The 16,122-nt window shown below is 36.3% G+C and overlaps 4 protein-coding genes across 8 annotated transcripts; 1 reads left to right on the top strand and 3 right to left on the bottom strand.

Annotated features, from left to right (window-relative positions):
* Positions 1 to 2,701: 2,701 nt before the first annotated feature.
* On the bottom strand, positions 2,702 to 6,578 carry LOC116176385. Of its 3 annotated transcripts, none has more exons than XM_031494917.1 (7): positions 6,255 to 6,578; positions 6,061 to 6,202; positions 5,379 to 5,936; positions 4,350 to 5,083; positions 4,125 to 4,290; positions 3,937 to 4,070; positions 2,702 to 3,553 (listed from the first exon to the last, which is right to left on the bottom strand). In XM_031494917.1, exons 4-7 carry the CDS (start codon positions 4,788 to 4,790, stop codon positions 3,215 to 3,217), a joined length of 1,080 nt encoding a protein of 359 aa, XP_031350777.1. In that variant the 5' UTR covers positions 4,791 to 5,083; positions 5,379 to 5,936; positions 6,061 to 6,202; positions 6,255 to 6,578; the 3' UTR covers positions 2,702 to 3,214. The 3 variants fall into 3 exon arrangements, with proteins under 3 accessions (XP_031350777.1, XP_031350786.1, XP_031350794.1); XM_031494926.1 differs by having other exon boundaries at positions 5,379 to 5,554; positions 5,848 to 5,936; positions 6,061 to 6,578; XM_031494934.1 differs by having other exon boundaries at positions 5,379 to 5,554; positions 6,061 to 6,578.
* A 1,400-nt stretch (positions 6,579 to 7,978) lies between these two features.
* On the bottom strand, positions 7,979 to 9,587 carry LOC116176458 (putative nuclease HARBI1). Of its 3 annotated transcripts, none has more exons than XM_031495052.1 (3): positions 9,246 to 9,587; positions 8,998 to 9,190; positions 7,979 to 8,941 (listed from the first exon to the last, which is right to left on the bottom strand). In XM_031495052.1, exons 1-3 carry the CDS (start codon positions 9,261 to 9,263, stop codon positions 8,391 to 8,393), a joined length of 762 nt encoding a protein of 253 aa, XP_031350912.1. In that variant the 5' UTR covers positions 9,264 to 9,587; the 3' UTR covers positions 7,979 to 8,390. The 3 variants fall into 3 exon arrangements, with proteins under 3 accessions (XP_031350912.1, XP_031350919.1, XP_031350904.1); XM_031495059.1 differs by having other exon boundaries at positions 7,979 to 8,527; positions 8,582 to 8,941; positions 8,998 to 9,587; XM_031495044.1 differs by having other exon boundaries at positions 8,998 to 9,587.
* Positions 9,588 to 9,920: 333 nt separating this feature from the next.
* LOC116176569 lies at positions 9,921 to 12,051 on the bottom strand. Its single transcript, XM_031495200.1, has 2 exons — positions 11,950 to 12,051; positions 9,921 to 10,962 (listed from the first exon to the last, which is right to left on the bottom strand). Exons 1-2 carry the CDS (start codon positions 11,965 to 11,967, stop codon positions 10,636 to 10,638), a joined length of 345 nt encoding a protein of 114 aa, XP_031351060.1. The 5' UTR covers positions 11,968 to 12,051; the 3' UTR covers positions 9,921 to 10,635.
* Positions 12,052 to 12,964: 913 nt separating this feature from the next.
* On the top strand, positions 12,965 to 14,722 carry LOC116164765. Its single transcript, XM_031478988.1, has one exon. It carries the CDS (start codon positions 12,965 to 12,967, stop codon positions 14,720 to 14,722), a length of 1,758 nt encoding a protein of 585 aa, XP_031334848.1.
* Positions 14,723 to 16,122: the final 1,400 nt, after the last annotated feature.

A 16,122-nucleotide genomic window follows, 5' to 3' on the forward strand; every position in this document is an offset into this window, starting at 1 on the left:
ATATTAAGTAATAGTTCCAAACTTTGTCTGCTTTAGGGATTAAATCGCCTATAATGAATCTAAAATTTAGCACCAAACACATCATTTCGGCTGATGAAAGCAATAAATGCCTGTTTCTTATATGCTCTATTTTTAAAATAGGGGGTCTGTTACGTTCTAAATCAGTGTACTTATAATATTTAATTCTTCCATTGAGAATGTCAACATTCAAAATTTTTTTGCAATAAAGTAGTTAATAACGTTTGCCATAGCGTACCTGTGAACCCCTTCAGTTAAGTCATGCATTATATCACAAACAAGGTTTTTTAAAATGTGAAAATGCTGTAGATCGTGAAATATGCAATTTTCTTTTACACCAAAAGACAATTGTTCGACACATTGGTCATAATCATCTATCGTTCTAAGTAATTGATCATCTTCTCTAATTGCAGTTTGCATTTCCATTTTATGCATTTTGCAAAATCTACAATAGTAGTTTGATGAAAATGACTCTGATAGGCCATACAATGAATGTATACCTAGGTTATCGCCAGTAACTAAAATTAAAGAAAAATATACTTTTTCTTCTTTTCCATTAATAGTTATATCGATACCATAGTTTTCTAAAAAAGTTAAACTTTGTATAAGGATACTAAAGGTTGCTTTGTTTCCAAAGCTACTTCGGTCGTTTGCATGAAATAGCATAACTAAGAATATATTCTCAAGACGTGTAAGGTGTTCTGGAGGTAAACAAGGTACTGAAAAATATACCGCACCTTGTTTATATATGGTAGCATGGCTTCCCAATGGATTACTTGATTCAAACTCATCGAAATAAATTATTAATGGAAAAACATTTTTGTTTTTATTGTGATTTAAATATTCTTGCCATAAGCTTCCTTGAATTACATTACACAGTGAACTATCTTTATTTGAAAGAAGTGTATCTCGATAATCATTCATAATATGATAAACTCCCGGAAGTTCAAGAAACAGTTTCAATGTACTTTCTACAGGTACAAAGTATCCAACATTTTTAATTAGGTCTAAAGATATTTTTAGCGCATTTTTGCAAAAATTTTTTTTTGTAAAAAGTAGCTTTTAATCTCACTTTGGCTGGCTGGCTGGCTGGCTGGCTGGCTGGCTGGCAGCAAATGTGGGCGCGTAGAAGAACTCTTGTAGAAAGGCAACGGGTGTACGTGTATCTACAGGACCGTGAAATTTGTCAACCTTAGGGACATGGCTACATGATGTGGGGTTGGCGACATCTGGGCGTCATCCTCGAGCGTAGTATACTAACGTGAAGGTTTTTCAGTTTTTTCCTATCTTCTACTACAGTTTTGGTTCGATTCTTTTCAAATTGGTGTCGTCGGAAAGATGTTGTAAACGCGCACAACTCCTGCGTGGCGGAATTTTGTTTTTTGTCATAGGGGCGAAATTAACGACCTTTTGCGAGGCGCGCGCGCGCGTCTTCGAGAAGTAGACAGGCGCCTTTTACCTTCCGTTGCGAACTCACGCGGTTTAACGTTTCGTGAATCTCGAATCGCTGTCTCTCTTTCTCGTGTCGCCAATAGAAATGAATTGCGAGTGAACGGGACGTCGGAAGTGGGTACCGTAAAAGAGAATGTGGTAGCCCGCGACACGATCTCACTGATGGTGGAGTCAAATCTTCAATCGCGAATTGCGGGTGAACGGGACGTCGGAAGGGGGTACCGTCAACGGAAATGTGGTAGCCCCCGACACGATCTTCCTGATGGTGGAGTCAAATCTTCAAACGCGAATTGCGGGTGAACGGGACGTCGGAAGGGGGTACCGTCAAAGAAAATGTGGTAGCCCCCGACACGATTTTCCTGATGGTGGAGTCAAATCTTCAAACGCGAATTGCTGGTGAACGGGACGTCGGAAGGAGGTACCGTCAAAGGGAATGTGGTAGCCCCCGACACGATCTTCCTGATGGTGGAGTCAAATTTTCAAACGCGAATTGCGGGTGAACGGGACGTCGGAAGTGGGTACCGTAAACGGGAATGTGGTAGCCCGCGACACGATCTCACTGATGGTGGAGTCAAATCTTCAATCGCGAATTGCGGGTGAACGGGACGTCGGAAGGGGGTACCGTCAAAGGAAATGTGGTAGCCCCCGACACGATCTTCCTGATGGTGGAGTCAAATCTTCAAACGCGAATTGCGGGTGAACCGAACGTCGGAAGTGGGTACCGTCAAAGGGAATGTGGTAGCCCCCGACACGATCTTCCTGATGGTGGAGTCAAATCTTCAAACACGAATTGCGGGTAAACGGGACGTCGGAAGGGGGTACCGTCAAAGGGAATGTGGTAGCCCCCGACACGATCTTACTGATGGTGGAGTCAAATCTTCAAAAGCGAATTGCGGGTGCACGGGGAAAGTGGGAAGCGGTTAGTGAATGTAGTAGCCTTCGACAAGATCTGTTATTGATGGTTGAGTCGAAAGTGGCTAATAGAATACTGATCTGCCACACAAAAATGCGCTGAAGTCCCTTCGATCTCAAACGAGGACTTTGATAATTTTTTTGTCTTGTTTTTTCGGTGCAGTTCTTGTACCTATGACGAATTCCGTGGGATTAACAAAACATTTTGAGTTTGTAAAATACTTTTGTCTTTTATATTCCGTATTTAAGTTTTTGAACGGTTCTTCCAATACACTCAACATTTCTTTACAATTATCGCACTTTAAACTTGAACATGAGCAACAGTTTTTAATACTATTTATTGCGGATGAAACAAAATCAGAAGTGAGAAGTATAATATCTTGTATTAGAGTCAAATTTAATTGAAGTTTACTATATAAAGATGAAACGAATTGGTCTATGTTTGATTGAAATAGTTTACAAAATTGTTCATTATGATCTCCTGATGAATTGTATGATGGTTCTCCAACATTTTCTAAGTTTGAAGTATTAACTGTATAAGGATCAGTAGCGTTTAGAGAATGTAACACATTTGTCGCAGTATTAGTTGCGGTATTAGGATTATTTTTCTGAACATGTTCTAAATTTAAATGCCTTTTAAACGCACCACGTGTGCTAAAAGTTCTATAGCAACAAGAAAAATTTACTATATTATGCTTATATGTTAGATGATTAATATAAATACTAGCATTGGAAAACGAGCAGTTACACTTTTGACATTTCATAATGACGCCAAAAACAGCAGGTCTTATAAATAGATAAACAATTATTTTGTCTTTTGTAACTGTATAAACTAATTAATGTCTTTTAATACCTCAATCAAGTCTAAGATATATGGAATCGTTTTATCTTGTGCAGTGTGCACCTCATACACACATTTCTGAATCAGTATCCATAGGTACTCAGATTGAGAGGGGTAACAGACATTCATAATATGAAAGATTTTAAAATTTAAATCTAATGCAGAAAGAACTGTATTGCACTTGTATCGTATTTTATCAACTATTACGTACGTTGCTGTAACATTCTTTAAAGAAGGTCCTACTACCAAAATATATGGTTGGATAGTCTGTTTTAAATTGTACATACGATCTTGGTATGATTGAATGTGGTCTTCGATGTCACCAGGGCCCTTAAAGAAAAAAAAACAATAAAAATAGATATTTGCATTTAATTAATTAGAGGTGTGATTGATCTAAAGTGAATATATGCGTAATTGACTTTTCAACAGTTCAAATAGCAAAATGATTCATTCTTTGCATGCACCCCTAGAAAACGTAATTAAAGTCATATAATGTCATAGTATCAGCATTATTAGCAACGTAAGACAGTTTTTACTGGCGACTGGAGCCAGTACCTATTACAAATATTAAATATATTACATAGATATTACAAATGTTACTAACGACATGCTTTATGTTTTACAAAAAAAAATTATTAACGTAGGTACTTTCAGTTTAGCAGCAGAAAAAAAGGTAAAACCAATACTGTAAACTTTAAATTAACTAAACTTACTTTGACATGTTGAATTAAACTTTCAAGAACCTCCGCGGCGGAAAACTTCCAATCTTTTTTATTGGGCAACTTTGTTCTTCCTTTTGGTGGAATTAGATTAGGTAACATGTGCAAATGCAGAGCTACCTTTGTATCTATAAAAAATGAGATAATTACATAAAATAGTCGTGATATGATTAATTGATTACCTTCGTTACAATTCTCTTCTAAATTTAGTATTTCTAAATACTGTAAGCCTGATCTTTCTTTCATAGAACTTCCTCGTAAGAGAATCAGTTTTTCCATAAAAGGGAACCAACGAATGTGAATATTAACACCTTTAGTTGGAAACATCACATCAAAATCTATATCAATCTAAAATGAAAAATTTGATTAATTCCATATACTAAGATCCAGGTTTAGAAAAGGAATACCAACTGAGTTGAGCGAGAATCCTGCAGTATTGGCCAATCTTTAAAAAACTCAGAAGCTGTTTTACTGGTTGATTGCCTCCTCAATTCCATTGTACTTTTCCAGTTCGTAACTACTTCATTCCATGGTTCTTTGCGTGTTTGTAACCAAATTTTAACCTTTCTTAGTGATTCGTCTAATTTTAATTCCGTGGTCGTTTCCAAAGTTTTAGAACTGTTTGCATTGATTTGTCTGTTTAGCCTTAAAAGGTTACGAACTTTGTCGACAAGCTTTCCTTTGGCTACTATTGGTTTATTAGTAACCGAATGCTTTTTTGAAATAGCTGGAACGTAATACGTACCAGATAGTTCTTTAGGAAAGAGTGTTATAATTTTAGCTGTTAGAATGTTGTAGTCACTATGACATACTCTATTTTTTTGCGCAAAATGAAAAATTTTTTGCATATGATATCAACTAATAAAGATCTTTTACTATTGTTAAGCATTTGGTTTTTTTCATAATATGCTATTATCGTAGATCCTAACGGAGTGCAATCTAGCAATGTTTTTAAGTCAAATTCTGGAAGTGTAGACTGTGTAGATGCTTGAAATCCCTCCGTAGTAATATCAGTATCTTCTACCGGAATTACCTCTATTATGCGCACATCAGAAGAAGTGGATGGAATAGAAGATGAAGTGGATGGAACTGAAGATTGAGGGTCATCAATTAAGGTGGTATCGCCATCGTCATTCGTGTTCTACAAATAATTGCAAATATGTATTGCATATTCGAATGATCCAGTAAAGAGTACAAGAGTAGGAGTACCTACTTAAATCTGATATGCTTTTCCTTTCGATAAAATGAAAAGAACAAAATCTCACAGAACTTTTATCATGTCTTATAAAAAATTAATTGTGAACTGGTTAACCTTAATTTGTGTATAATATCTACTTGAAAACGGCAGTCTTATTGTCAATAACTAATCAACAAAATTATCTACTGAAAAACAAAGTTGAAATATGCAAAAATACTTTTAGTCAATATATATTTACCCAATCTAAAATCATTGTTGGGGTTACCGATGATACAGAGGATTCTGAACTCGATTGTGGTTGCTCCATAGACTTCAGAGCCCTGCAAAATCTGGACCTTAGTCCCACGTATGGTATCAACTCTTTTATTTCCTCTCGAGACAATTTTACTGCTGTGTCTAAATCCACACCGTGTTCTGAAACGTATTAAATTATACAAGCATTTTGAGACAAAGAATAGAAATTAAAGAAATTGACAACTTAAAATCGCAACAGCTGCAAGTCCTTTATTAAATGATAACTAATAATTAAGTGGGTATCGATTATTAATTCCACTGTCGACTATACCTATACGCCACTGATCCCAATTTAAAAATGCATGCACAATATCGGATATCCCATTATCAGCCGTTACGAAACTAAGCTGCCTTGCACATTTATAAAAATTACACTTCCTTATGTGGGTAACAATAAATATAAATCAACTCACTTTGTAGTAGTGGCGCCAAACCCTCCAAATCATTACATTGCAAAAATAGTTCCATTTTGCTTGCTGTCTGATGACTAATTCGACGTAAGCTGTAGCGTGGAAAAATGTAGGTATACAGCCAGTTATGTTACAAGATATTAAATTATATTAAAACGTAATTTCAATTACTATATAATTCACTTTGGATCAATACAAAATAATATTTAAACTTACTGTGCGTAGGTACTAGGTACCTCTGATGTATGGTGTTCAGCAGATTCCAACAGGTCAGTCGACGGATACGTATTTCGCAGGAATCGCAGGTCGCTGAATCACAATTGAAATTGAAAACTAAGTATAAAAATATTCGAAGGCACTAAAACACGATTATTATTATTTCATAATTGATAGCATTTTATTCATCTTACTTTAATAAAATTGTATAATGAAGAGCACAACAAACTGAACAAACTATATTGAACAATAGCTGTGCCGCGTGGTATATCTGATCACGTTCACATCGCTATAGACACTAAGAGCTGCATTTTTTAAAACAATCGCACTTCTGTTTCTGTAACATTAGAGCTTGTTGATTTAAGCTCCATTTGATCTGATCAAGAGAATAACGATGTTTGTCATACAGAAATAATTAGTTGTTCTGACAATATTTTTTTTTGTTGATTTAAACAAACGGTTTTGTTAAACCTACTCACTATTTAATTTGACTTAACATTCCGTTCTGTGAATTAGTTTAACAAAATATTTTGTTCATTAAAGAAAATGCTCTTTTAAGTCTAACATTATGTTGTTTGATCGAAATAAAAAATACATTTAAATGAAGAATATTGTTTTTTAGCGGCAATAACTGATAATACTTATTTAAAGCGAATAACGTATTAGACTAACCAAATTTTTTTTGAAGCAATGAAAAAATGTTAACATAAAAATTTGATTACTTTTAACAAAATATTTTTTACCGTGTAGTGTGAGTGGTATGATAGATGGGAATAATGATAATCCTGAAGGAAATGATGAGGAATTAATGCCAAATGATAAGGTATGGATACTTCACAATATTTAACTTACCTTGCTAATAGCAAACCTTACAGAATAATGAAACACACAATTTAGGGGAATCTTCTGGAACTCTAACTGAAAGCAAACATGTTTGGCAACATAATGAAACGAAAGCTCTAATTGGCTCTATCGGATCACATTTGGATAACCTTGATCATCCAAGGAAAAGGAAAAATGTATTCAATGATGTGGCAAATGATCTACTAAGCTTAGGCTTTGTTGTAACATCAGACCAAGCACAGCTTAAATGGAAAAGCTTAGTGCGGAGCTATAAAACTGCAAAAGACACTAAAATTAGAAGTGGACGAGGTCCTAGTAGGTTTATGTTTTTCGATGAATTAGATAACATACTGGGAGATAAACCTGCTAACTCATGTAATCATGCCCTTGCATCTACCTCTTTCCAAAACCAAGACAACGTACAACATCCCCAAACCATTAACTCTCAAAGTCCAGACATTCAAATAGTAGATGTGGAAAACGAAAACCCCAATGCACCTGTCCCGGAAAATGATGAAGCAGCAGCACCACCACAAAAAAAAACAAGGAAACAAACAATATCTCAATCATTTATTAACATGAAAAAAGAAGAATATAAGAAACGACAAATCCGCCATGATGAGAAAATGGCTCTTGAAAATAAGAAGTTAAAACTACTAGAAAAATATTTAAAATTGGAAGAAACTGAATAATCGATTACTTATTATTATAAACTATTTTACATTACATTATAGTATTTTACATTATTAGCCAGGTAAGTGAGTTTTTACTGGCGATAGGAGAAGTTGACTGGCGAGCCGTGAGGCGAGCCTGTCATCTCCTAGAGCCAGTAAAAACTATTACCTGGCGTATATTGTACAATATTTTATTTGTTACTCATTTGTAAACGTAAATAATTAGTTCTTAAATTGATCTCAAAGAAATGTCTAAAATATCATATTATCCATGTAACAGAGACTTCGCATTAAATCTGGCCAATGAAATTACTAGATTACTAACTTGTAAAATTTTTACACGTCAGCTGTCAGTTTTACAGGTCTGCTGTCAGTTTTACAAGTCAGTAGCGTTTAAAGATGACGTTTACCCGTTTGCGTTTTGTCTTGTTAATCAACGTTTACAACTGAGTAACAAATAAAAATATTTACATTTGATCTCTCAATAAAAGAAATACTTGCTCTCTTCTGTTGTTGACTGGTAAATTATCTTGCCTTTGAGGATCATTAGACACATCTTCAGAAATATTGACTTCCGTTATCTCACAATCGTCGCCTTCCTTAAGACAAAGGTTGTGAAGAACACAACATGCCATGATGCATTTAACAATTAGATGCATATCTAAATTCTCAAAATGTGTCAACCTGCGAAATCTTCCCTTCAACAAGCCAAATGCATTTTCTACACAAATTCTAGTGCTGGAATGTTTATAATTAAATCTTTTCTGCTGTACAGTTAAGTTGCCATTATCTTTAAACGGTGGGACAATCCAATTAAGACATGGATATGCCGAGTCTCCCAACAAAAACATTATAAAATATGTCTTCATTTTCTGCAGCCTTTGCATATAATGTTGATTTACGCAACAATCTGGCATCATGCAAAGACCCAGGTTCTCCACAATATACATCTATAAACATTTTTCTGTTATTAACTACACCTTGAAGCAAAATACTATGGTAACCTTTTCGGTTAACATACGAATCTTGATTGAGTTTGGGTTTATTTATTCGAATGTGACAGCCGTCAATTGCCCCAATAACATTTTTGATTCCCTGCTTTTTCTCAAATTCTTCACCAATATGTTTCGCTTCGTTCTTACAAGGCCATACTATATATTCATGCTTAATGGATGTCAGAAAAGTAATTACACGCACCAAACACCTATGTGCTGAACTTAAAGACACATTGAAACGATCCGCAACCTGTCGAAATGTTTCTGTATTGGCAAGGTACCATAACGATAACAATATTGCTTTCTCATTCGATACTTTGTCACGGCCACCAATGCTTGCAGCTTTATATGCACTTTGTGCAAAGTATCCTATAGAAAAGTGAAGTTAGAAGGTATTTATTAGATGATGGTACTTAAACATTTACCTATAATAAAATCCACCACTCTCCGGCACATTCTAAAATGTTCTTGAAACACTGCATCACTGTATTGTGGTACTGTTTCTTCAACAAAATTTTCAATGCGAGTAATCTTGGTTGGGGGTTCCTTTATAAATTGGTCATCTTCATCTGAGGAATCTGATGCATCAGTTTCAGATAAGGTACCCGTCAACAGATCCTGCAATAAATCATTTGAGTTCATACAAGTAGGAAGTATATTTTTCGGTACTTACCATCACCAACATATCCATTGCAACAAATGTTATTAAAATCCTAACCTAAAAGTGCGTAAAACTTTTGAACTGTTCTAAAAATTTGCATGTGTTTGAGGGGGCAGGGGAATGCAAAATGTGCGGTTCAAGAGTGTGGCGCTTCTGTGCAAAGGAACACACAAAAAGTTAATCGAGCAGTTACGGAGCACTCCGGAAGCGCGCTATGCAGGTCATTGGAAAGCGCCTACTGTCTCATGTTACCCCGACAGGGAGACTTCAACAAATTATATTCAATAAAAAATAGAAGGTTGGTAACACTGCCTCCGTATGACCGGCATAAGAACCACAAACATTGGGGTTATTTCTTTAGACCATATAGTACATGGACTGCTATTCGCCCTATGCTTTCAATACAAAATGGGTGGTCACGGATAGAGGGCACTGTAGTCGTGGGTATGTGAATCTCAGGGTAAACTAAAGTCGTATGAACACCACTCGGATCGCGTAAAGAGCAGATTTATAGTAACCGCGTAGTACGGGAAGCTTTAAATACTCTTCATTATTTGCTATACGTCCCCAAATAAGAATAAGTTTGCCTTTTTTGGGATATCTAGGCGATTAATTATTTGACGTTTGTTAATTTATAGGTTGACAGTCTCAAATCGTGTCTCATCGGAAAACTTCGGACAGACTCGTTTACCTTGAAACTCACATATCCAGGCGATGTCCTTGACCATATTTTCGTTACAATTAGCAGTCCATGTACTACATGGTCTAAGGGTTATTTATGAAACAATTATCGTTTGTTTACGAACAATAGCATATGATATGCAGGCAAAGTTATACACGTAATTAATTAGGGTACTTTGACCATCAACATTCTGATTGTTATAATAAACTTACCTTTCGCAAAAACTATTTCCGCTAATATAATATTCGCAAGATAGACGTGTAAACACTATAAAAATCCCCCGCCACTTTTATACGAACCACGTAAGTCTGTCATACAGAACGTTAATTTTAAGTGCGCAAATTGTCTCAAATTACCCCTGTGTCTTAAGTTACCCCAAATTATGGTACTACTACTTTTGGATAACGGAAGACCATCAACGTTTACTTCAAGCTTTTGTTTCATTTGTGATAAAGGAAAACCTTTGTAATACGTATACAATTGACTTCTTCAAACCAAAATGATAATAATGTTCTGGTGCCATATCTACAATCAAATTTCTGGAAATCTTTTCAATTTTCAAGAGAGTACGAGAATCTTTTTGTATATCTAGATTTAGGTCTGTTCTAATTAATGTTAACAACTTAGAATATGTGTTATGAGCAACCCTAGAATCAACTGCCCAAGAATTTAAATGTTCTATAAAACGATTTAACTGTTCAGTGGTAATTGGTGGTGAACTCAGTTGTTCTGCATTAGTAAATGTTGACAAGGGCTGCGGAATGAAATAATCAGAAGCTGTAGACTATTATTAACTTTACTAGAGACACTTTCATCAAATAATACGGATTTTGAATAGGTAGTAGGGAGGAGTGTGGAAGACAGTGAGGAGTCATTACTAAGGTTGTTATTATAACCACTATTTAGAGAGAGTATGTTACGATCTCTATGTCGAGTGGGACCCAAAAGGATCCTCTTTTTTATTTTTTCTTTCGAGGTCTCAACATCGCCCTTGATGAGTCTTTTTAAATGTTTTGCAGAATATCCTTTTCCAGATTTTCTGGTAATCTAAAACAATTTTCTAAGTTAAAGATTTTGTTCAGAAAGGATTTTTTGATTTGATTTGATAGTAATAATAAGTTATATACAATAGAAATTTCATTAATTGTTTAGATAATAAGGTGGGTCCAGACTTGTTGCGTAGGTATCCGGGTATCGTATCTCCGTATCGTACTATTGACACGATACGGTGCAACAGCTACATAACTCCAGACAGCAGAAAGTATCCGTATCAAAGAAAGATACGTGGGAATCGATTGAGCGAACGTGAGAACATATTTGTCCAAACTAGTGCCGTATCATCTCTTTGATGTCTCGGCGAAAAACCGCCAACTAGGCGATCACGTCTCGGTGCAACGTCTCCCTGTCTACACTGATACGATACGGAGATACGATGCGAGGATATGCAACAAATCTGGACCCTATGCAACAAGACAAGACTTGTTGCGTATCCTCGTATCGTATCAGTGTAGACATGGAAACGTTGCACCGAGACGTATCAAAACTGTGATACGTAAAAACGCAACGGACGTGATCGCCTAGTTGGCGGTTTTTCGCCGAGACATCAAAGAGATGATACGACACTAGTTTGGACAAATATAAGTTCTCACATTTGATCGATCGATTCCCACGTATCTTTTTTTGATACAGATACTTTCTGCTGTCTGGAGTGATGTAGCTGTTGCACCATATCATGTCAAGAGGTACGATACAGAGATACGATACCAGGATACGCAACAAGTCTGGACCCACCTGTATCTAACCAATTAATGAAATTTCTGGGGCCATGCAAGGACAGCCATGAAATTTTTACACATGATACAATGACCCTCGACAATGATAAAACGCATAAAAATAATTGGCGCAATTATCAATTTTTAATAACGCGTGGCCCCGTTATCTGAACCGGTACGGAAATTTCTTTCAGTCGATAGTGAAACAGACACTTAATAATGAAAGTAACCAATAAAAGTTCAAAATAAATTACTTACTTACCTTCTTGTCATCGGACATATTCACTTTAAGATCAACAAAACACGTTTTATGCTTGAAGGTTACACAAGAAATAAATATGGCGACGTCTTTTCGGTAGAACGACACATCTGGCGCTGACCGTCGAAGATCGGCCGGGAACGGACGAGACGATTTGTCTTACGCATCCTCATGACCAGTACCGCGCGCACAGTAGATTTAAAAGTCCAATAAAAAGTAATATTTACCCAACTTTGAAAATAAACAAAGAGGGGTTGCTCTTTGATATAAATTAAGAATATTACCTTAATGTTATGTAACATACCAGTGTGCTGTTACAATAATAACATTAAGTTATTACTTTTTACAACATTTTTCGATTGTTGGAAGAACAATATTGGATACACATTTTTAATTCGGTACAATATACAAGAAAAACCAATAAATTCATAGTTTATTTTACTAATGAACATATATTCCAAAAAATAACACAATTCGAAAAACTTATATAATAATACATAAAACGCCAGTATTTACATATGAACAGTGCGAATATCCCTGAGGTAACATACAAACATATCTTCTTCAGTTGATCTCATGTGGGGGAAGGTATCCTAATTTGTACCGGCTCTTAAATTGTACCACCTTAATATTTTAAATATCCAAAGTGCATAGCGCCATCTAATCACCAGAGATGAAAGTTCATTTATTACAAAGCAAGTGTGCAAAAAGTTACCTTCCTAGCATAAAGTTATCCGCTGTGAAAATTGAAGTTGCTTGTTTCCATATAACTGATGTAACTTTTGCATGTTTTTTTCTAAACTCTAAAATAAAATGTAAGTTCTATGGGACAGTATTGGCTATTTCTACTGAATAACTAATCATTTCACAGCATTTTGTACTATCAGTATTTGGGTTAACCTCATTCTTTGACGATTAGTTCGTAAACACATAGAGAATTGTGCAGGTTTCCTAATTTGTACCATTTGGGAGTTGGCTAAATTGGACCGGTACAATTTACGAAACTTTCTTTTTCAGAATGAGCCGAAAGGGTATGAAATATGGCCAATGGTCAGAAATGGATATGAAAGAGGCGTTAATAAAATACAAAACAGGGGGATTTGGTCTTAATCAGATCTGTGCCATGTACAATGTCCCCAAGCCTACCTTAAAAAGACATTTAGCTTCGTCCAATGTTAAAGCCAAAGAAGGCGTAAAAGCGTTAGGTCGGTCTACAGTTTTTAGTGCTGAGATCGAAAACCAGCTTGAGGATCAAATATTAAAATTGGAGGAGAGCTTTTATGGCGTGACAATTCGTGATATCCGTAAAGCTGCTTTTGACTTTGCTGAGCAAAATAACATAAAACACAGCTTTAATAGAATATCCCGAATGGCAGGCAAAAAATGGTTCTACCAATTCATGAAGAGACATCCAAATATTTCTTTACGGCAGCCGGAAGCCACGTCTTTGGCCCGTTCCAAGGGCTTTAATCAAGAAAATGTATTCGGATTTTTTAACCTTTTGGAGAAACTAGTAGACGAAAACCGTTTGGATGCAACTAAAATATTTAATGTTGATGAAAGTGGGTTTTCTACTGTGCAAAAGAAGTGTCAAAAAATTCTTGCCAGAAAAGGAAAGCATCAAATAGGAGCAATAGCCAGCGGTGAAAGGGGGGTAAATACAACTATGGTTGTCTGTACTAGCGCATCTGGGCAATATGTTGCGCCTATGATCATTTTTAAGAGAAAAAGAATGATGACTGAGCTTGGAATGGGAGCACCACCTGGGTGTATGGTCGTCATTTCTGACACCGGCTACATTAACTCAGATCTGTTTGTGGTGTGGCTGCAGGGATTTATTGACGTTGTTAAGCCGTCTATTGACAGTAAACTTGTGTTAGTGCTTGATGGGCACACAACTCACTCCAAGAATCTTAAGGCCGTGCAGTTAGCAAGACAACATGGAGTTATTATGTTACAGTTACCAGGGCACACCACGCATCGACTGCAACCCCTCGATGTAGCGGTGTTCAAGCCATTGGAGGGATATTACAACCAAGCTGTTGAAAAATGGATGAGGGAGCATGCAGGGTTAGGAGTGACGCAGTTTCAAGTTGCGCAGATTCTTGGTGAGGCCTATCCAAGGGCAGCAACCATTGCTAATGCCATAAACGGCTTTCGAAAATGTGGGATATGGCCCGTCGACAGAAACGTCTTTCGCGATGTTGATTTTGCACCTTCACTTGCCTTACAGGAAGTCTCGACTTCAAATGGAGTTGAGGTCAATAACACTTCTCATCAAGATTCCGACACAAGTGACAATGACGGCGACATTCCCCTTTCTGAAGTTGTGAAGCAGATGCAATCGCCTCGTGTGCACATTTCTTTTGAAAACATAATTCCTATGCCTAATGTAAAAGAAGTACGAAATAATCGCAAGTCCAAAGGACCGCAAAAATCACAGACCTTAACATCTACCCCATATAAAGATGAACTGGAAGCTCGTGCATCTGTTTCTGGTCAAGATAAGCGTTGTTCTGTACGGAGAAGAATTGGTTCAACCTCACCCAAGCCGAACACATCAGGCATGTCTGCAAAACAATCATCTAAACGAACCAAAATGGTCGATGCCGTAATTGAGATAAACGCAGAGGAGTGGTACTGTCAAATGTGCGATGAATGCAGAGTGGAGAATATGATCCAGTGCATTAAATGCCAGAAGTGGTCTCACGAGTCCTGTGTTACTTTTGTTTCTCCCGATTATACTTGTGACATTTGTAAATCTCAGTTCCGTTAAGTTCTTTTTCAAGCATTTTTTTAATATAGTAATAAAATTTTCTTACACAATAATTAGTATATTAAGATACAAGTGTATAATCAAGTCTTTAAAGCACGCGCAACGAGATTAAGGGCACGACGCAAAGCGGAGTGCCTTTAACGTTGCAAGTGCTTTAAAGACTAATTATACACGTGTATCTTATAGTATTTTTTAGGCTATCATCACAAAAGCGTTGATTTTATGGTCGCTTTTGCGGCCATAAAGTTTCACTTTATTGTACGCTTCTGTCAAACTTTACTTTATTGTACACATCTGTCAAACTGTACTTATTTGAAACTGATGTGTGAGAAACAGTAATCTGTTTGATACAAAGCGTCTATCTGGTGTAGCCCCATCAAGGATTGGGCCATCCACGTGCGTTTTTTTTCATTTTCGGACTTGTAGGGATGTTTCACACTATTTTGCATAATCACAATCTTCACATTTAAAATTATAGTTTGACGTTTCAATCTTTGCTGCTTGCAGACCTTTTTGAAGTGTAGAACCAAAACATGAGGAAGATGTTGTTGCTTACATTATTATACGAAGAATCACCAGCAATTAACCGAAAACACAAGTAGCTACCTATACCTACCATCAAAGTAGGTAATCAGGTTTCTAATAATTGTACAGCATGATTAACTATAAGGTCTTGGAAGCCACAGTTACGAAGGACCTATTGCATTTGACATTATTAAAATCTTGTGCAGCGGAGGAAGTTGCGATTGTACTTTTACTCTCAAACGCCTGCTCTTATATCATACCTATATGACTTAGGGTCGCAACGCTTGCAGCTTCCAAAATGTCATTTTGGGTATCTGAATTGTCGCTATCACCCATTTTGATACGCACAAAACACACGCAAAAATGCTAATTATAATTTATTACATATGACAGGAAATGCTTTGTTTTTAATTGTCTAAGATAACTATGATTTTCAGAAAAAATATGTTTATGAGCAAATTTTTGAATTCTTTTTTTGATGATCGCCTAAAAAATGTTGTGTGCACCTTGGCCAAAAGTGATTTGTTAGGCCTCATCTGAATTGCGGCCTCGGCTACCGCCTCGGCCACAAACAGCAGCTTCGGCCAAAAAAGATCACTTTTACGGCCTTGGTACACAAATAACTATTTTATTATACCTGCAGTATAATTTAAAAATAGGGAATACAATGAAGTCATATTGACGTTATACTCGAATACGATGTCTAATTAAGTGGGCTGGGTGTTCGTAATTTCACGATTGCCATGGAAATGTCACTTGACGTTTGCTTATAAAAATCATCGTCTTTATGAATTAAACGATTTCCATTGAAAAAGATAATACACCGTCCATTAAATCGATTGTTGTAAAATCTAAACAAACGTTGGTAGGTGTAA

The sequence above is a fragment of the Photinus pyralis genome, unplaced genomic scaffold (assembly GCF_008802855.1).
Source record: "Photinus pyralis isolate 1611_PpyrPB1 unplaced genomic scaffold, Ppyr1.3 Ppyr1.4_LG1, whole genome shotgun sequence".
In the NCBI taxonomy this organism is placed as follows: domain Eukaryota; kingdom Metazoa; phylum Arthropoda; class Insecta; order Coleoptera; family Lampyridae; genus Photinus; species Photinus pyralis.